The sequence below is a fragment of the Oncorhynchus mykiss genome, chromosome 8, assembly GCF_013265735.2.
Source record: "Oncorhynchus mykiss isolate Arlee chromosome 8, USDA_OmykA_1.1, whole genome shotgun sequence".
Taxonomy (NCBI): domain Eukaryota; kingdom Metazoa; phylum Chordata; class Actinopteri; order Salmoniformes; family Salmonidae; genus Oncorhynchus; species Oncorhynchus mykiss.
In genome coordinates, this window is record NC_048572.1 from 83767349 (window position 1) to 83788976 (window position 21628).

The window sequence follows — 21628 nt, forward strand, 5'->3', positions numbered from 1 at the left end:
CGTAGAGCTCTGAGACAGGATTGTGTCGAGGCACAGATTTGGGGAAGGGTACCAAAACATTTCTTCAATACGAAGATCCCCTAAGAACACAGTGGCCTCCATCATTCTTAAATGGAAGAAGTTTGGAACCACCAAGTGTAAAGGGCCTTGGTCAGGGAGGTGACCAAGAGCCTGATGGTCACTCTGACAGAGAGTTCCTCTGTGGAGATGGGAGAACCTTCCAGAAGGACAACCATCTCTGCATCACTCCACCAATCAGGCCTTTATGGTAGAGGGGCCAGACGGAAGCCACTCCTCAGTAAAAGGTACATGACAGCCCACTTAGAGTTACCAAAAGGCACCTAAAAGACTCTCAGACCATGAGAAACAAGATTCTCTGGTCTGATGAAAACAAGATTGAACTCTTTGGCCTGAATGCCAAATGTCATGACTGGAGGAAACCTGGCACCATCCCTACGGTGATGCATGGTGGTTGCAGCATCATGCTGTGGGGATGTTTTTCTGTGGCAGGGACTGGGAGACTAGTCAGGATCAAGACAAAGATGAACGGAGCAAAATACAGAGATCCTTGATGAAAACCTGCTCCAGACCGCTCAGGACCTCAGACTGGGGTGAAGTGTCAATCTTCTAATAGGACAACCTGAAGGCAGAGGCCGATAAGAACACACAGCGGCAGAATAAATTCAACCACACCTTTGTTTTATCACAAAACCGGAGAGCAGCCTCTGTCCGGTGAAGTCCACAAATCATATTGGTTGTAACAAACAGTTACATGACCTACAGCATGGTCAAGCAAGTTAATGTCTCTGAAATATTCAGGAGCTGCCTCCACTATTCCAGCAACATTTCAACTTCAGCATTATCAAATCACCTATGCTTAGTCTAATACAATGACAACTAAAAGATCCCAAAAACAATTTGTCCAATCAACATAAACTAAATATGATGTGGTTGTCCACGGTTATGATTTCTCTCTCTCTGTGTGTGTGTGTGCGTGTGTGCGTGCGCGCAAGTAGAAAAAACATGTTGACTCACCCTACTGGTAGAGAAACACCAGTGCCATTCTCTCATGTTGACTCACCCTACTGGTAGAGAAACACCAGTGCCATCCTCTCATGTTGACTCACCCTACTGGTAGAGAAACACCAGTGCCATTCTCTCATGTTGACTCACCCTACTGGTAGAGAAACACCAGTGCCATCCTCTCATGTTGACTCACCCTACTGGTAGAGAAACACCAGTGCCATCCTCTCATGTTGACTCACCCTACTGGTAGAGAAACACCAGTGCCATCCTCTCATGTTGACTCACCCTACTGGTAGAGAAACACCAGTGCCATTCTCTCATGTTGACTCTGCTTGCTCGCTAGCCTAACTTCCTTTCATGGGCAACGATGACCCAGCTAGTTAACATTAGCCATCTAGCTACACATCATCTCAGGCCAGGGACACAAAGTATGAATTTAAGGTTGGATCAGAATTGCCATTATAAGCATTGGGCAGTACGGAGAATTAGGTCAAACCCACAAGTTCAAATCCCTAGCTCAAAAAATTGTTAATTTAGCAAAGGGACAATTTTAGCTAGCTAGCTAGCCACCGGAGGACAACAACACAACAACAACACAACAATGTTTTTTCTGTCATGTGACTTTTTTCTCTTTATGTGATGTGATTGGTGTTAAGCCAAATCCAAGCTGGCTTCCCATGACACTTTCTTTTGGTGCGGCAGGACCGAACTCGCTCAGTTTAGATCAACACTGATTGGCTATTATTTTCTACATTTTTTTGTCAAGGGAGGCCAAATGCTCACTGGGATGCTTTCTCCAGTGTAAGACATTCAGTCTCTTGTGAATTGAAGGAACAGGTCCACACTGGTCCACACTGGGCCACACTGGTCCACACTGAGCCACACTGGGCCATAATGGGGAAATGCCTTGAAGGCCAATGTGGAGCCAATGAGCAAAGGTGCATTGGCCTAATGTGGGCAACCAATATTTTAGCCTGCATTGGGCCCACATAATGCCAATGTGGACATGTTTGCTGGTCTAGCACTACTGACCCAGTTTGGCTAGCAGAGGTCAGTCACTGCATGTTGGTGAGCAACGCTTCTGAATTAGCTCTGAAATGTGACGTGTTAGGTCTCAAGTCCAGAGAGCTTATTCACCAGCCTTCAGCTGGCTCAGTAGTCACTCAGTAGTCACTCAGCCATCACTCAGTAGTCACTCAGTCATCACTCAGTAGTCACTCAGTAGTCACTCAGTCATCACTCAGTAGACACTCAGTAGTCACTCAGTCATCACTCAGTAGACACTCAGTAGTCAGTAGTCACTCAGTCATCACTCAGTAGTCTCTCAGTCATCACTCAGTAGTCACTCAGTCATCACTCAGTAGACACTCAGTAGTCACTCAGTCATCACTCGGTAGTCACTCAATAGTCACTCAGTAGTCACTCAGTCATCACTCTGTAGTTACTCAGTAGTCACTCAGTCATCACTCAGTAGTCCCTCAATAGTCACTCAGTCATCACTAGTCCCTCAATAGTCACTCAGTCATCACTCAGTCGTCATTAAGTTGTCACTCAGTAATCTCTCAGTAGTCACTCAGTAGCCACTCAGGCATCACTCAGTAGTCCCTCAATAGTCACTCATTCATCACTCAGTAGTCACTCAGTCATCACTCTGTAGTCACTCAGTCATCACTCTGTAGTCACTCTGTAGTCACTCAGTCATCACTCGGTAGTCACTCAGAGGACCACCATGTGGGTAGTGGACAAGTGCACACTTCAGGAAAAAGTGTAGAGTATTAAAAAGCATAGCCAGCAGGGGGGATCCCACCCTCCAAGAACCCAAACATTGACATCTATTTAGACAAAACATAGACCTCTAGTCTTCACTCAGCGGCCACTCAGTCGTCACATAAAGTAGATGAGCTTCATGGATTCGTACTGTGCACTGCAGAGGCTCAGTGGTAATCCTGAATATCTCAACAGAGTTAATCCCAGGGCCAGTGGTATACTGAGCCATCCAACACGTGCAGTAGAGTTATAGAAAAGCAGGCACGCATTCAGGCCAGGCCAAATTCATCATCAGTGTAATCTCATTCTCGGACACAACACCCACTTGATGAATGACTAAGAGGCTTAATTAAATTGCGTTTAACAAGATGAAGACCATATGTGGGATTATTTTGAGGTAAGGAGATCTTAACTGTGAATTTCTACGATAATTTAAAAAAAATTAAACTAACATGGAGTTTTTAACCAATGAAAATCGTTTATTTTGCCAAAATAAAGATGAGTATAAAGTGATCATTTAAATACCCTGCCCATCTGGGAACATGGAGGACTGGCATGGGACAGAGTCAAACACCTGGGAGGATCCTGCCCATCTGGGGACATGGAGGACTGGCCTGGGACAGAGTCAAACCCCTGGAGGACCCTGCCCATCTGGGAACATGGAGGACTGGCCTGGGACAGAGTCAAACCCCTGGGAGGACCCTGCCCATCTGGGAACATGGAGGACTGGCCTGGGACAGAGTCAAACCCCTGTGGGACCCTGCCCATCTGGGAACATGGAGGACTGGCCTGGGACAGAGTCAAACCCCTGGGAGGACCTTGCCCATCTGGGAACATGGAGGACTGGCCTGGGACAGAGTCAACCCCTTGGGAGGACCCTGCCCATCTGGGGACATGGAGGACTGGCCTGGGACAGAGTCAAACCCCTGGGAGGACCCTGCCCATCTGGGAACATGGAGGACTGGCCAGGGACAGAGTCCAACACCTGGGACGGCCCTGCCCATCTGGGGACATAGAGGGTTGGCCTGGGACAGAGCCAAACCCCTGGGAGGACCTTGCCCATCTGGGAACATGGAGGACTGGCCTGGGACAGAGCCAAACCCCTGGGAGGACCCTGCCCATCTGGAGACATGGAGGACTGGCCTGGGACAGAGTCAATCCCTGGGAGGACCCTGCCCATCTGGGGACATCAAATCAAATCAAATTTATTTATATAGCCCTTCGTACATCAGCTGATATCTCAAAGTGCTGTACAGAAACCCAGCCTAAAACCCCAAACAGCAAGCAATGCAGGTGTAGAAGCACGGTGGCTAGGAAAAACTCCCTAGAAAGGCCAAAACCTAGGAAGAAACCTAGAGAGGAACCAGGCTATGTGGGGTGGCCAGTCCTCTTCTGGCTGTGCCGGGTCGAGATTATAACAAAACATAGTCAAGATGTTCAAATGTTCATAGATGACCAGCATGGTCGAATAATAATAAGGCAGAATAGTTGAAACTGGAGCAGCAGCACAGTCAGGTGGACTGGGGACAGCAAGGAGTCATCATGTCAGGTATTCCTGGGGCATGGTCCTAGGGCTCAGGTCCTCTGAGAGAGAGAAAGAACGAGAGAATTAGAGAGAGCATATGTGGGATGGCCAGTCCTCTTCTGGCTGTGCCGGGTGGAGATTATAACAGAACATGGCCAAGATGTTCAAATGTTCATAAATGACCAGCATGGTCGAATAATAATAAGGCAGAACAGTTGAAACTGGAGCAGGAGCACAGCCAGGTGGACTGGGGACAGCAAGGAGTCATCATGTTAGGTAGTCCTGGGGCATGGTCCTAGGGCTCAGGTCCTCCGAGAGAGAGAAAGAGAGAAGGAGAGAATTAGAGAACGCACACTTAGATTCACACAGGACACCGAATAGGACAGGAGAAGTACTCCACATATAACAAACTGACCCTAGCCCCCCGACACATAAACTACTGCAGCATAAATACTGGAGGCTGAGACAGGAGGGGTCAGGAGACACTGTGGCCCACTCCGAGGACACCCCCGGACAGGGCCAAACAGGAAGGATATAACCCCACCCACTTTGCCAAAGCACAGCCCCCACACCACTAGAGGGATATCTTCAACCACCAACTTACCATCCTGAGACAAGGCTGAGTATAGCCCACAAAGACCTCCGCCACGGCACAACCCACGGGGGGGGGGGGGGGGGGGGGGGGGGGGGCGCCAACCCAGACAGGATGACCACATCAGTGACTCAACCCACTCAGGTGATGCACCCCCTCCAGGGACGGCATGAGAGAGCCCCAGTAAAGCCAGTGACTCAGCCCCTGCAATAGGGTTAGAGGCAGAGAATCCCAGTGGAAAGAGGAGAACCGGCCACGCAGAGACAGCAAGGGCGGTTCGTTGCTCCAGAGCCTTTCCGTTCACCCTCCCACTCCTGGGCCAGACTACACTCAATCATATGACCCACTGAAGAGATGAGTCTTCAGTAGAGACTTAAAGGTTGAGACCGAGTTTGCGTCTCTGACATGGGTAGGCAGACCGTTCCATAAAAATGGAGCTCTATAGGAGAAAGCCCTGCCTCCAGCTGTTTGCTTAAAAATTCTAGGGACAATTAGGAGGCCTGCGTCTTGTGACCGTAGCGTACGTGTAGGTATGTACGGCAGGACCAAATCAGAGAGATAGGTAGGAGCAAGCCCATGTAATGCTTTGTAGGTTAGCAGTAAAACCTTGAAATCAGCCCTTGCTTTGACAGGAAGCCAGTGTAGAGAGGCTAGCACTGGAGTAATATGATTTAAAAAAATTATCTAGTCAGGATTCTAGCAGCCGTATTTAGCACTAACTGAAGTTTATTTAGTGCTTTATCCAGGTAGCCAGAAAGTAGAGCATTGCAGTAATCTAACCTAGAAGTGACAAAAGCATGGATTAATTTTTCTGCATCATTTTTGGACAGAAAGTTTCTGACATGGAGGACTGGCCTGGGACAGAGTCAAACCCCTGGGAGGACCCTGCCCATCTGGGAACATGGAGGACTGGCCTGGGACAGAGTCAAACCGAGTCAAACCCCTGGGAGGTCCCTGCCCATCTGGGGACATGGAGGGCTACCTACTGTAGTGGATCTACTGCAGCGCTACCTACTGTAGTGGATATACTGCAGCGCTACCTACTGTAGTGGATCTACTGCAGTGCTACCTATTGTAGCACCACCTACTGTAGTGGATCTACTGCAGCGCTACCTACTGTAGTGGATCTACTGCAGCGCTACCTACTGTAGTGGATCTACTGCAGCGCTACCTATTGTAGCACCACCTACTGTAGTGGATCTACTGCAGCGCTACCTACTGTAGTGGATCTACTGCAGCGCTACCTACTGTAGTGGATCTACTGCAGCGCTACCTACTGCTCCTGCTGTGTGTTCTCAGCCTAGCCTGTAAGTCTGTAAGTCTCTCAGCCTAGCCTGTAAGTACGGCTAGTTTGTTGTTGGCTCAGTGATGTACAGTGACAATGGTTACTGACTGATGTGACTTCCATCAACAGAGATACTTCATAATCCCTTTTGAATCTCAGAAGAACACAGGCACTGGTAGGGAGTGTTAAACTGAGGACAGCAGTGTGACATGCTGATGGGGATCTGATTCTGATGCTGCCTAATGACTTACTGTTCAAACCTATTTACTTTGTGAATTTTATTTATCTGTTATTTTACCAGGTAAATTGACACATTCTCATTTGCAGCAACAACCTGGGGAATAGTTACAGGGGAGAGGAGGGGGGATGAATGAGCAAATTGTAAACTGGGGATTATTAGGTGACCGTGATGGTTTGAGGGTCAGATTGGGAATTTAGCCAGGACACCAGGGTTAACACCCCTACTCTTACGATAAGTGCCATGGGATCTTTAATGACCTCAGAGAGTCAGGACACCCGTTTAACATCCCATCCGAAAGACTGCACCCTACACAGGGCAGTGCCCTGGGGCATTAGGATATTTTTTTTTAGACCAGAGGAAAGAGTGCCTCCTTACAGGCCCTCCAACACCACTTCCAGCAGCATCTGGTCTCCCATCCAGGGACTGACCAGGACCAACCCTGCTTAGCTTCAGAAGCAAGCCAGCAGTGGTATGCAGGGTGGTGTGCTACTGGCTGAATACCTGCTATGAATTACCATACATACTGTACATCACTTTATAATTAAGCCATGTCTTGGAACTAGCCAGAACAACTAAGAGCTGAGTCTGCATGAAGAAATGCTGATCTAGGATCAGGTTCAATGGTTATAACCTAAAAGGCAAAACTGATCCTAGATCAGCAATCCTACTCTGAGACACTTTATCAGGCCTGGTGTTACTTTGCCAAGGACTCAGAGCTCTGGCAGTTAGTTGAGGAATGTTGAGGAACGTTGAGGAATGTTGAGGAACTTTGTGGAACATTGAGGAATGTTTAGGAATGTTGAAGAACGTTGGAAATTTTGAGGAATGTTGAGGAATGTTGTGGAACATTGAGGAATGTTTAGGAATGTTGAAGAACGTTGGGGAGCGTTGAGGAATGTTGAGGAACGTTGTGGAACATTGAGGAATGTTTAGGAATGTTGAAGAACGTTGGGGAGCGTTGAGGAATGCTGTTGTCAGCTTGGACAACTCTCATTGTAGCTACAAGGTGTTGACATGTGTGTTTCTGTTTTCCAGCGGCAGCAGTGTTGGACAAACGTCACAGGAACCTGTTAGCACAGAGAGCCTGGATCAACAGGAACCTGTTAGCACAGAGAGCCTGCTGCAAGAGACAGAGTCACTTGGTTAACAACGGCCAGGGTAAAGTAACTGTAAAGGTATCCAAGAGATTAAGAGCGATGGGACAGTAACTAAAGGGTTGCTAGTTCGAATCTCTGAGCTGACGAGGTGAAAAATCTGTCTGTGACCTTCATTAAGGCACTAAACCCTAATTTCTCGTGGAAGTTGCTCTGGAGAAGAGCGTCTGCTAAAGATTTCAAATCTAAAGCAGTAATGGGGACATCAGTAATGGGGACAGCTGATAAGGGGACAGCAGTAATGGGGACAGCTGATAAGGGGACAGCAGTAATGGGGACAGCTGATAAGGGGACAGCAGTAATGGGGACATCAGTAATGGGGACAGCTGATAAGGGGACATCAGTAATGGGGACAGCTGATAAGGGGACAGCAGTAATGGGGACATCAGTAATGGGGACAGCTGATAAGGGGACAGCAGTAATGGGGACAGCAGATAAGGGGACATCAGTAATGGGGACATCAGTAATGGGGACAGCTGATAAGGGGACAGCAGTAATGGGGACATCAGTAATGGGGACAGCTGATAAGGGGACAGCAGTAATGGGGACAGCAGATAAGGGGACATCAGTAATGGGGACAGCGGATAAGGGGACAGCAGTAATGGGGACAGCAGATAAGGGGACATCAGTAATGGGGACAGCTGATAAGGGGACATCAGTAATGGGGACATCAGTAATGGGGACAGCTGATAAGGGGACAGCTGATAAGGGGACAGCAGTAATGGGGACATCAGTAATGGGGACAGCTGATAAGGGGACAGCAGTAATGGGGACAGCTGATAAGGGGACAGCAGTAATGGGGACAGCAGAAACAGTAAAGCAGTAATGGGGACAGCAGTAATGGGGACAGCAGATAAGGGGACATCAGTAATGGGGACATCAGTAATGGGGACAGCTGATAAGGGGACTGCAGTAATGGGGACAGCAGATAAGGGGACATCAGTAATGGGGACAGCTGATAAGGGGACAGCAGTAATGGGGACATCAGTAATGGGGACAGCTGATAAGGGGACAGCAGTAATGGGGACAGCAGTAATGGGGACAGCAGAAACAGTAAAGCAGTAATGGGGACAGCTGTAATGGGGACAGCTGTAATGGGGACAGCAGTAATGGGGACAGCTGATAAGGGGACAGCAGTAATGGGGACAGCAGTAATGGGGACAGCAGTAATGGGGACAGCAGTAACAGGGACAGCAGTAGCAGTAAAGCACCATGGGGACATCAGTAATGGGGACAGCAGTAATGGGGACATCAGTAATGGGGACAGCAGTAATGGGGACAGCAGTAGCAGTAAAGCACCATGGGGACATCAGTAATGGGGACAGCAGTAATGGGGACAGCAGTAATGGGGACAGCAGTAATGGGGACAGCAGTAGCAGTAAAGCACCATGGGACAGCAGTAATGGGGACAGCAGTAATGGGGACATCAGGGACAGCAGTAATAGGGACAGCAGTAATGGGGACAGCAGTAACACTATAGCATCATGCGAGGGCAGCAGTGTCCCTTGAATGCCATTACCCTTGTTTTATCATATCTATTATATTCAATATTAATATATATAATTATATAATAACTACATTTGTCAGTTGAATGGTTAATGAAACGCTATATAGAATTAAACACTGTATAGAATGAAAAACTATATAGAATGAAACACTATATAGAATGAAACACTGTATAGAATGAAACACTATATAGAATAAAACACTATATAGACTGAAACACTATATAGAATGAAACACTATATAGAATGAAACACTATATAGACTGAAACACTATATAGAATGAAACACTATATAGAATGAAACACTATATAGAATGAAACACTGTATAGAATGAAACACTATATAGACTGAAACGCCATTTAGACTGAACCACTATATAGAATGAAACACTATATAGAATGAAACACTATATAGAATGAAACACTATATAGAATGAAACACTATATAAAATGAAACACTATATAGAATGAAACACGATATAGACTGAAACGCCATTTAGACTGAAACACTATATAGAATGAAACACTATATAGAATGAAACACTATATAAAATGAAACACTATATAGAATGAAACACTATATAGACTGAAACGCCATTTAGACTGAAACACTATGTAGAATGAAACACTATATAGAATGAAACACTATATAGACTGAAACGACATTTAGACTGAAACACTATATAGAATGAAACACTATATAGAATGAAACACTATATAGACTGAAACACCATTTAGACTGAAACACTATATAGAATGAAACACTATATAGAATGAAACTCTATATAGAATGAAACACTATATAGAATGAAACACTATATAGAATAAAACACTATATAGAATGAAACACTATATAGACTGAAACACCATTTAGACTGAAACACTATATAGAATGAAACACTATATAGAATAAAACACTATATAGAATGAAACACTATATAGAATGAAACACTATATAGACTGAAACACTATATAGAATGAAACACTATATAGAATGAAACACTATATAGAATGAAACTCTATTTAAAATGAAACACTATATAGAATGAAACACTATATAGAATGAAACACTATATAGAATGAAACACTGTATAGAATGAAACACTATATAGAATGAAACTCTGTATAGAATGAAACACTATATAGAATGAAACTCTGTATAGAATGAAACACTGTAACTTTATGTGTTCCTGCAGGACATTACACGAGGCTGGAAGATCACAGCAGACCAAACACTCCTCCATACTGGAATGCCTCAGGAGTTAAGGTATGTGAGCAGTTCCTAAAACGACCACAAGAGAGCGCTCCAAATTCATCACTGTCAGTAAAGAATTAAAGCCCTACTAATTTGGGAATTTTATGAATAAATAACAAATACATTTGCTGTTACATTCGGAAACATACACATTCGTTCCAGATCTATATATAAATATCAAACTAGTCCCAGAATAACGACGTTGCTTGTCTTTGTTTCTTTTTTAAAAAGTGAGGGTGGGCGAAACCTTCCACTCCAACCAGTGCCGAGACTTCTGGCCAGTTTCCAACCTGCGGGGTGAACCATAACTGTGAGCCGACCGGGTTGAGGGTGGACAGGGTGTTGCTGTTCCAGGGTCCCCTGGGGGTGGAGGTCATAGAGGAATGCCATTGTGAAAACAGACGGACACAATGTGTCTGGGTTCGCGTGCTCAATTACGTACTTCTTTGAGACGTCACACGAGACGGTCATTGATGTGGGAAGCTGTTCCTGTTCGAAAGGTTCGCCAGGTGTGTATCCTTCCCAAAACATTTGGGAAGAGTGTACAAAAACATTCAATTTGTTTAAACATGCACTGATGTCAATGGGAGATTTGAGTAAAAAGGTTAAATTCGTAAAACATTTGTGCGCACAAAAGTGGCACAATTTTAATGCCTTTACCTGCATTTACCTGTAGCCTGAAGCTGAACATTTTATCATTTATATATTATGTGTTATACGTTTGTTATAAATTGCTATTTTATTTATGTCATATAACTTATTGCAGTCTCAACAATCGTTCATTGAGTTAATGTCAATCAATCATTATTCACATCTTGACTTAATGTGCACACTGATAATTAAATGGCAGCCACAGGCTACCATAGGGCCCAATGGAAAATATTGTCTTATCATGTGAATGACCTCAAAGTGCACGAAACAGAACAACTGAGTATCAACTGAGTATCATGATGCATTATCATGTTCAGATTGTCACATAAGCAGCCATAAAGTCACTGGTCATAAGCAACCTGTCGCGACTCTCCTTGTTCGGGCGGCGTTTGGGTTCGGAGGTGACTTCTAGCCATCGCCGATCCACTTTTCATTTTCCATTTGTTTTGTCTTTGTCTTACACACCTAGTTTCAAAACCCCCAATGACTTGTTCATTATTTAACCCTCTGTTGCCCCATGTCTGTTTGTATGTAATACGGTTCGTTATGTGGGCTCGCTTCATTGTATTGTATTTTGTCTATTTCTGAGTAAATTACATTTATTTACTCATATCTGCTGTCCTGCGCCTGACTCCTCTACACAAGCTACACACAGACCTCATTACACAACCATAATGTCACTCACTGGTCATGAGCAGCCATAATGTCACTGGTTATAATCAGCCATAATAATGTAATAATTAATAACATCCTAATTGAAGACATAATTCCCCAGCACCACCATATACGTAAAATGTATGCATGCATGCATGACAGCAAGTCGCTTTGGATAAAAGCGTCTGCCAAAAGTGCAGATATGATATATTGTTATACTATAATGTATTTTTCTCAGATGGGTTCTCCTGCAGTGCCCACTGAGTTTGACTCTGCCCTTGGTGGAGACCCCTAACATGGTAGACCTGGTCCAGACAGTGGAGAGAGAGAGAGTTCCTTACATAGAGTTCTACTATGAAATAGTCTACGATGACGACGGAGTCAAAGAGGAGAAACTCAAGGTGAGCTCACGTTGCAGACGGTGTCCTGTGTTTCTACCTCGCTGAATCTTGGATCATTTTAATAATGATCTCCAAAAATAGCAAAGATAAAACCCAGTAAAACCGCCGCTATTTTCTCTTATCCGTTGCCTCCCTGAGAACATCTTTTTTCCTCTCTACTTTGCCCTAATTTTAATAATAAACTTTAAAGACCTGGGCTAAAGGACTATAATTAGCTCTAGGGCTGAATTGAATCAGTAGCTCAAAAGATCACCATTACATGTAAAGATAATGGATCCTCGGTAAACGCTGTCTATGTCAGCTCAATTGGAAATCACCTTTAAATTTCAAGCGCGCTACAGTTGCAGATCTTCGGGCGCTACGGTTCAATCCAGCCCCTAGCCTGATCTAATTCATATGAGTGATAAGAAAGTAGAGGAAGTTAGAGATTCCATCTGGAAGTCAAAGCTTATAGATCCATTTCCCCTGCACATCCAATCCAATCCACTCCCCACTGTTTGGCACCACACAGACAGAGAGATACAGCAGGCGTGAAACGCTGTAGGTTGACAAGGTTAGGTGTTGTGTTATCTTTATACACATAAGCCACACAGGATGAACTGAATGTTGGAATGGCTTTATCACACGGTCTTCTTGGCAGGGAGATACTGTATGTACTGGCCATGACTTCAGTGAGTTTGGTTGAATATGGAAATTATTGTAATCACTGTCTTTATGATGTCCGACTGGAGGGATTTAAACAGACTATGTCTTGGTTTAGGAGAAAATGAAATAAAAACATTACTCATGGTTACACATATTGCCTAGTTAAATAAAGGTCAAAATAACTAAAATAAATATCTATATTTTTGTTAAATGTGAACGTAGAAAGAGAAGAAAGACCACGTGTCGTTAGAGTATTTAACTCATCTAACTCCTGTGTCTGTCTGAGTGTTTAAGCACATAAAGCTGTCTGCCACCCACTCTCACAAAGGTGTGAGGAGAGCAAACACAAATGGACCCTGCAGGTGTCAAATCACGTTTAGTAGATCTCCCTGCTGGTGGGCCGGCCTGTGGTGAGCTGATTGCTGATGGACTTTTCAATTCAATTCAAGGGGCTTTATTGGCATGGGAAACGTATGTTAACATTGCCAAAGCAAGTGAAGTAGATAATAGATGGCCTTTTCTCTGTGTTGCTAATGTCTCAACAGGAAATAGATGTGGGCAGATGTATGGGAGGCTGCACCGCAGGATACCGCTGTCTTCTCAGGTCAACTAGAACACAGCTGCTCTCTCCCACCCTCCCTCCTTACAGTACCCCAGCTCTCCTCCTCCTCTTCCTCCCTGCAGCACCCTAGCTCTCCTCTCCTCCTCCTCCTCTTCCTCCCTTCAGTACCCCAGTTCTCCTCTCCTCCTCCTCTTCCTCCCTGCAGTTCCCCAGCTCTCCTCCTCCTCTTCCTCCCTGCAGTTCCCCAGCTCGCCTCCTCCTGCCTCGCATCTCCTCTCTCATAACAACTGCCTGCTAGCTGTTAGCTCTAACACTTTGCTACACCCATAAAGTTAGGCTGTTGTTGTTTAAATACCACTTGTTTGGTTTGGTTTCTTCTTCACACTCCCTCCAAGTGTCCTCAGTTTGTGATTGTTGCATATATTGTAGTGATAGGCTTATATTGCGTAGAGACCTATATTTTTTTCTGGTGAACAGGTTTGATGTGAAAGTGTATGTTTGAGAAATGTGTTTACTCTTGGATATCGTGCAGCAAAACACAGACCTAGATGTCTCTGGGATATATTTGGTTATGGATTAAATGCATGGTTTTTCACAACAGCACTTCACCTTCTTATAACCTTGTTTCACTCTGTATTGCAGGAGCCCCTCTGATTCAGAAGTATGCCATCTGTGGGCTGAGAGACCCACTAAATCTTGTGTCCCTCTGGGCTACGACAGCCACATATTCCTCAACCAGCATGGCAAGACCAGCACAGTCTTCTCCAGCTCCTCCTGTCTCTGCCAGTCCTGAACCAGTCCTCTACTAGAGAATACACACACCACCATCCCCAGTCCTCTACTAGAGAATACACACACCACCATACCCAGCCCTCTACTAGAGAATACACACCACCATCCCCAGTCCTCTATATTATGTCCTCTACTAGAGAATATACACACCACCACCCCCAGTCCTCTACTAGAGAATACACACCACCATCCCCAGTCCTCTATATTATGTCCTCTACTAGAGAATACACACACCACCATCCCCAGTCCTCTACTAGAGAATACACACACCACCATCCCCAGTCCTCTACTAGAGAATACACACACCACCATCCCCAGCCCTCTACTAGAGAATACACACACCACCATCCCCAGTCCTCTACTAGAGAATACACACCACGACCCCCAGTCCTCTACTAGAGAATACACACCACCATCCCCAGTCCTCTACTAGAGAATACACACCACCATCCCCAGTCCTCTACTAGAGAATACACACACCACCATCCCCAGTCCTCTACTAGAGAATACACACACCACCATCCCCAGTCCTCTACTAGAGAATACACACCACCATCCCCAGTCCTCTACTAGAGAATACACTCACCACCATCCCCAGTCCTCTATATTATGTCATCTACTAGAGAATACACACCACCATCCCCAGTCCTCTACTAGAGAATACACACACCACCATCCCCAGTCCTCTACTAGAGAATACACACACCACGACCCCCAGTCCTCTACTAGAGAATACACACCACCATCCCCAGTCCTCTACTAGAGAATACACACCACCATCCCCAGTCCTCTACTAGAGAATACACACACCACCATCCCCAGTCCTCTACTAGAGAATACACACACCACCACCCCCAGTCCTCTACTAGAGAATACACACACCACCATCCCCAGTCCTCTACTAGAGAATACACACCACCATGCCCAGTCCTCTACTAGAGAATACACACCACCATCCCCAGTCCTATACTAGAGAATACACACCACCATCCCCAGCCCTCTACTAGAGAATACACACACCACCATCCCCAGTCCTCTACTAGAGAATACACACACCACCACCCCCAGTCCTCTACTAGAGAATACACACACCACCATCCCCAGTCCTCTACTAGAGAATACACACACCACCATCCCCAGTCCTCTACTAGAGAATACACACACCACCATCCCCAGTCCTCTACTAGAGAATACACACACCACCCCCAGTCCTCTACTAGAGAATACACACCACCATCCCCAGTCCTCTACTAGAGAATACACACACCACCATCCCCAGTCCTCTACTAGAGAATACACATACCACGACCCCCAGTCCTCTACTAGGGAATACACACCACCATCCCCAGTCCTCTACTAGAGAATACACACACCACCATCCCCAGTCCTCTATATTATGTCCTCTACTAGAGAATGCACACACCACCATCCCCAGTCCTCTACTAGAGAATACACTCACCACCATCCCCAGTCCTCTATATTATGTCCTCTACTAGAGAATACACACACCACCATCCCCAGTCCTCTACTAGAGAATACACACACCACCATCCCCAGTCCTCTACTAGAGAATACACACACCACCATCCCCAGCCCTCTACTAGAGAATACACACACCACCATCCCCAGTCCTCTACTAGAGAATACACACACCACCATCCCCAGTCCTCTACTAGAGAATACACACACCACCATCCCCAGTCCTCTACTAGAGAATACACACACCACCATCCCCAGTCCTCTACTACAGAATACACACACCACCATCCCCAGTCCTCTACTAGAGAATACACACACCACCATCCCCAGTCCTCTACTAGAGAATACACACACCACCATCCCCAGTCCTCTACTAGAGAATACACACACCACCATCCCCAGTCCTCTACTAGAGAATACACACACCACCATCCCCAGTCCTCTACTAGAGAATACACACACCACCATCCCCAGTCCTCTACTAGAGAATACACACACCACCATCCCCAGTCCTCTACTAGAGAATACACACCACCATCCCCAGTCCTCTACTAGAGAATACACACCACCATCCCCAGTCCTCTACTAGAGAATACACACACCACCATCCCCAGTCCTCTACTAGAGAATACACACCACCATCCCCAGTCCTCTATTAGAGAATACACACACCACCATCCCCAGTCCTCTACTAGAGAATACACACCACCATCCCCAGTCCTCTACTAGAGAATACACACACCACCATCCCCAGCCCTCTACTAGAGAATACACACACCACCATCCCCAGTCCTCTACTAGAGAATACACACACCACCATCCCCAGTCCTCTACTAGAGAATACACACACCACCCCCAGTCCTCTACTAGAGAATACACACCACCATCCCCAGTCCTCTACTAGAGAATACACTCACCACCATCCCCAGTCCTCTATATTATGTCATCTACTAGAGAATACACACCACCACCATCCCCAGTCCTCTACTAGAGAATACACACCACCATCCCTGTCTTGCAGAGGTCTGTAACATCCGGTTCAGAAACAACCCCCGTAGAAATGTATTTATATGGCTGCAGTACCACTTTGACAAGCTAAATGGAGTTTTACCCTCTGGACTTATACATATACCAGTCCTGTCTGATATACATGGAGTATCTTTGTGGTTAAGATCTTCGACTTGTTTTAGGACCTTCAGCTCTACCTGTTTCTAAGCTTCAGTCTAGGCCTATGTTGAGTCAATTGTTATTACCATACTTCCACAGCTACCAGATGTCTCTGAATGCAACACTTTGCTGATGCTATTCTTGTGTTATATGTCAAAAAATTATTTTGTAGATAAAATGTATTCCAAAACCATGAATCAACTGGATATCAGGCATCAGTGTGTCGAACTGCTTTGCTTTATCTTGGCCAGGTCGCAGTTGTAAATGAGAACTTGTTCTCAACTGGCCTACCTGGTTAAATAAAGGTGATTTTTTTAAATTATTATTTTAAAACCCGGAAAATCAATGAAGAATCACTGACACAAACTACTTATCTCTTCAACAAATGCTTGACTGTACTAACTTACAATCCACATTGCTCATTGTCATGCCTATGGAATCCATATTGTGCAGCATGCCAAAATGCTAATTTAGAACTTTTAAATTACAATAGTTAGGGATTAAACATAATATAACAAAATTGTAATCGATCTGTTTGAAGGGGCACACGTGTGTAAATAGTTGCCTAAAACAACGGTTTCAGTTTGTAACATGGGCTCTCTTTTTTTCCTCAAGACATGTTATGGCTTTAGGGATTACGTGTCATATGTAGTAAATAAGCGATAGAACATGTTTTTTGAAGGGCTTCGCTTTGGAGAGTGCAAGGTACGAGTGTCTTGAAAGGTATTTTGTTGTTTGCTACCACCCAAGTGGTTACAAATTCTTCATCTTAAAAGGACTGTGAATTTCTCACAATTTACTAAAAAGCCACGCGTAATGAAATGAAAGACACCTAAGATGCACAAAGTCGTTGATGCGTAAATATTCACATTGTAGCTTCTTATATCCTAACTCTCATTCGTGATAAATTATAAATACTTTACGTAGGTAATACATTGATAATACTAGATATTAATTGTGCTGTTTGTATGAAGGTGTGTTGTGTAAATAGAGCATATGTATAAAAAAGAGAGGGTTTGAAAAGTTGATAAAGGCTGAACATGTGAGACTACATGATTGCAACACAACTCATTCGATTGCCACACAAGATTGGCAATCGAAAAAAGTGAATTCAAGATATTTTACAAGAATGCTCCAGGCCGGATATAAAAACGCGTAATTGCATGTTAGAATGAAAACAGTCCACTGTAATGTATCCCTTAAATCCACGAGAGTACACCTAAGCCTCATTTTATCCACACCAATTAAATGACACATTTGTATATTTCGAGATGGGTTCAATGATTGTAACTGGAGTATAGGGACCATAACAGTTGTGGCTGTATTTGACCAGGTGTGACGAAGCCTATATATGATTCAAATGGGAACATCTCCAACTAGGAAGACTTCCCTTTCTGTTCATAGAAGTAGGTGTCGTTGCCAAATTATACCCATTTGTCGAAATTAATGGATCCATTATAAGGCGGTTAACCTCCTACGGTGAGCAAACATCCTTGGCTGTGCTGTCCTCAGAGAGGTTTGACAATTTTCTCGATATTTTCTATACGATTGAAAGCTTTAATTTGTCCCTAAATACCATGGAAATATTTTGTAGTGATATTATATATCTAATATATTAGTCACGAGTTATTATTCAAAGGAAAAGTTGTTCAATTGCAATTTTCTCGTTAGATGTTGAGAATACCGTTTCAATTAAATCTACAATCTGTTCACACCTTGTTAACCATACCATTAGCCTTGCTTTACATTCGCTGATTGTTGATTTACATGTGCGACTAAATAGCATATTTTATGGCTGTTGTCCGAGGGTTTAGGGACACCGTAGCCAATGCTGTAGCATTTGATATAAAACCTGAAGCTTCCAAAGCTCTCCAGTCACTCCAACTTCGGACTTCTACTGCATGCTAGAGAACAAGACATAGATGCTCCAAGGACCCACAACAAGAAGCATGTACCATTACCTTATCTCTGAGATGTTACCTGTTGCTATGATCACTGCCATTGCCACGTTAGTGAGCATGGCTACTGCAAGATCATCACTAAATTATTTGGAAAGCCACTTTTCCATGGAGAACGAGTCTGAAGAAGTGCGTTCTGCAGCTATCAAGAGGCTGCTGGAGGTGTTTGGGATGGAGGATGCTCCTCTCCTCCGGGGCGACAAGCAGCCGCCTCAGTACATGGTCGACCTGTACAACACTGTCGCAGATGTGGACGGAGTTACCAAGGACCCCTACATTCTGGAGGGGAATACAGTACGCAGCTTCTTCGACAAACGTAATATTTAGATATTTTGACCTCGACCCTGTCGATATATCAGTTATATTAGGTTAGACCTATACCTGTATCGCTATTGCACCCGCCAGTCCTATGATTCACCTTATGCAATGTTTACAAAATAATTAGTATTTTACGCATGATATTACGCACGTATTAGGCTCACATTTTAAGTCTTATCGGGGCACTTTTGCGTACTCATTTTGACAATATGTATTATCCTTCCCGCACACAGTGCACAGTGAACAAATCGAGTTCCTGTTCAACTTGTCCATGGTGGCCAGTAGTGAGAAGGTTCTAACCGCGGAACTCCATCTCTTCAAGCTGCGGCCTCAGGTTTCTGCAACATTCAATAGATATCACTTCTGTCAGGTATAAAACTCAATGTGACCCTTTTATATATATAGGCAGACATGCAGAGGCTCAACTGTCCTTTGACTCCTCAAAAGTAAGCTACTCAAAGCTAATGATGAAATTCATTCATTCCCTATAGGTCAGTGTCTACCAGCTTCTGGATAGCAGCAAAATGAACATTACTCAGGGGAAGAAGCTGCTGTCTTCCAGACTGATCCCTGTCCCCTCCACTGGCTGGGAAGTGTTCACCATTACACAAGCTGTAAGTATGTCATCCATCCATTCATCCATAAATTCATCCATCCATCCACCATCCATCCATCCATCCATCCATCCACCCCTAACCCAAAATAACTCTCTCCCTATAAAGGTGCGTTCCTGGATGGCTGTTGAGGGCAATAACCTGGGTCTTCTGGTCACAGTGCAGACCCTGGGAGGAAGCCAGATGGATGAGAAGGTGGTGCGTTTTTCTTCAGGCCGTAACCACCATAAAAGCAAGCAGCCCATGCTGGTGCTGTTCACTGACGATGGCCGCCGTGCAGCCGCTCTGGATAATACAGTCAAAGGTAGCCTAACACACAATCAAGTTATTATTAATGTGTTATTGCTGTATTTTTTTTTATTTTAATTTAACTAGGCAAGTCAGTTAAGAACAAATTCTTATTTTCAATGACGGCCTAGGAACAGTGGGTTAACTGCCTGTTCAGGGGCAGAACGACAGATTTGTACCTTGTCAGCTCGGGGGTTAGAACTTGCAACCTTCCAGTTACTAGTCCAACGCTCTAACCACTAGGCTACCCTGCCGCCTATGCTGCTGTACAACGCTGGTGTATTAACACAACATGATGGTCTCTGTCATAATACATCATCGTTTATTTGTACTTTTATCAGTATTGCTACTCTATTTTTTTCTGTTGAACCTAATATCAATAGTATCAATCATCTTAATTGAGTGTGTATTCAGTTCAAACGGAACCACATTTCCCAAACCGACTCTACATTTTCCCTATCCAGATCCCAATGAGACCCCAGCTGTCCCTGGCCTGTCCAACCTCCCCAACACCCCAGGCTTCCACCGCAGCGCCCGCTCCCTGGACTATGACGAGGACGTAGAGAAGATGACCTGCCAGCGCCTGCCACTCTACGTGGACTTCGAGGAGATCGGCTGGTCCGGGTGGATCGTGTCACCTCGGGGTTACAATGCCTACCACTGTAAGGGCTCCTGCCCCTTCCCCCTGGGCCAGAACATGAGACCCACTAACCACGCCACCGTCCAGTCTATCATCAACGCTCTGAAGCTGACTAAAGGCATTGAAACGCCGTGCTGCGCGCCAGACAAGCTCTTCTCCATCAACCTGCTGTATTTTGATGATGACGAGAATGTGGTGCTGAAGCAGTATGATGACATGGTGGCAGGAAGCTGCGGCTGCCATTGAGCTGGACGGACGGACGGACGGACGGGGGGAGGTGACTGTGCTAAACCAAGATGGCTGACACGGAGCAGCAGTGTATCTCATTCAGGAGGGCACAACGTTGCAAACCTCACAGATAGAAATGTCTTGTATAGAGCTCACACCCTTCTACATGACAGAGAATTATGTTTGTTAGATGTGATATATTTCTATCTGATTGTTCTGTAATCTTGCGCCCAACTGAATGCGACTGTGCTCTGTGTGGATGGATGACTGCCACAGGGCTGGTGCTGTACAACGCTGACCAAGGCGTATTGTGTCAAAGCAAAGGAGGACAAATATTAAAATCTAATTTCAGTCTAGGTGTTGGTATAAAACCGCCTTTTACACTCAGCGATGAAGATGAAGATGAAGCAGTATGCAGGCAGAGTCCTACGTGTAACATATGTAAATAGGTAGAAATTATAATATATGACAGGGCATGACTTGATTTCCTGTGACAGATGTAAATGTGTATATTAAATGATTGATGATTGTGAACTATTATAACATTTTAATAAATTGTGCGAAAAAATAAATAAATTGTTTGACAGAATGAGTATACTGAGAAACATTAACTACTAACCACTAATATCAAGAAGGGGGGTCCTTCTATATTTAGAAAACCTTCCTAGCTATATCCATGGCTTGCCTGATGAAGACAGCATTCTGTTGCGGACCTATCTATCCTACATGCCGGTGTAGTCGTACAGATGATGGCCTGGCGCCTTGCTGGAGAACAGAAAGCAACACACGTCACAGCTGTCTTCATTACAGGTTAGATGAAGCCTTGAATGGAGAAAAAACAGTGACCTAAACTGGGGCAGGTCTGCTCTGCTCTGAGTGTG

General features: G+C 44.8%; 1 protein-coding gene and 1 pseudogene across 1 annotated transcript; both read left to right on the forward strand.

The window, feature by feature from the left end:
- The first annotated feature begins 10345 nt into the window (after positions 1-10345).
- On the forward strand, positions 10346-14056 carry LOC110531027 (annotated as a pseudogene).
- A 4571-nt stretch (positions 14057-18627) lies between these two features.
- LOC110529145 (anti-dorsalizing morphogenic protein) lies at positions 18628-21232 on the forward strand. The gene is made up of 5 exons (XM_021611279.2): positions 18628-18975; positions 19211-19347; positions 19469-19591; positions 19700-19915; positions 20355-21232. Exons 1-5 carry the CDS (start codon positions 18651-18653, stop codon positions 20763-20765), a joined length of 1212 nt encoding a protein of 403 aa, XP_021466954.2. The 5' UTR covers positions 18628-18650; the 3' UTR covers positions 20766-21232.
- Positions 21233-21628: the final 396 nt, after the last annotated feature.

Excerpts from the sequence above, each read along its gene's own strand:
- LOC110529145 (XM_021611279.2), top strand. The coding sequence starts at position 18,651 with ATGTACCATTACCTTATCTCTGAGATGTTACCTGTTGCTATGATCACT. Across the intron at positions 18,976-19,210 it reads ACGCAGCTTCTTCGACAAAC|TGCACAGTGAACAAATCGAG; the intron begins GTAATATTTAGA and ends TCCCGCACACAG. Across the intron at positions 19,348-19,468 it reads ATAGATATCACTTCTGTCAG|GTCAGTGTCTACCAGCTTCT; the intron begins GTATAAAACTCA and ends CATTCCCTATAG.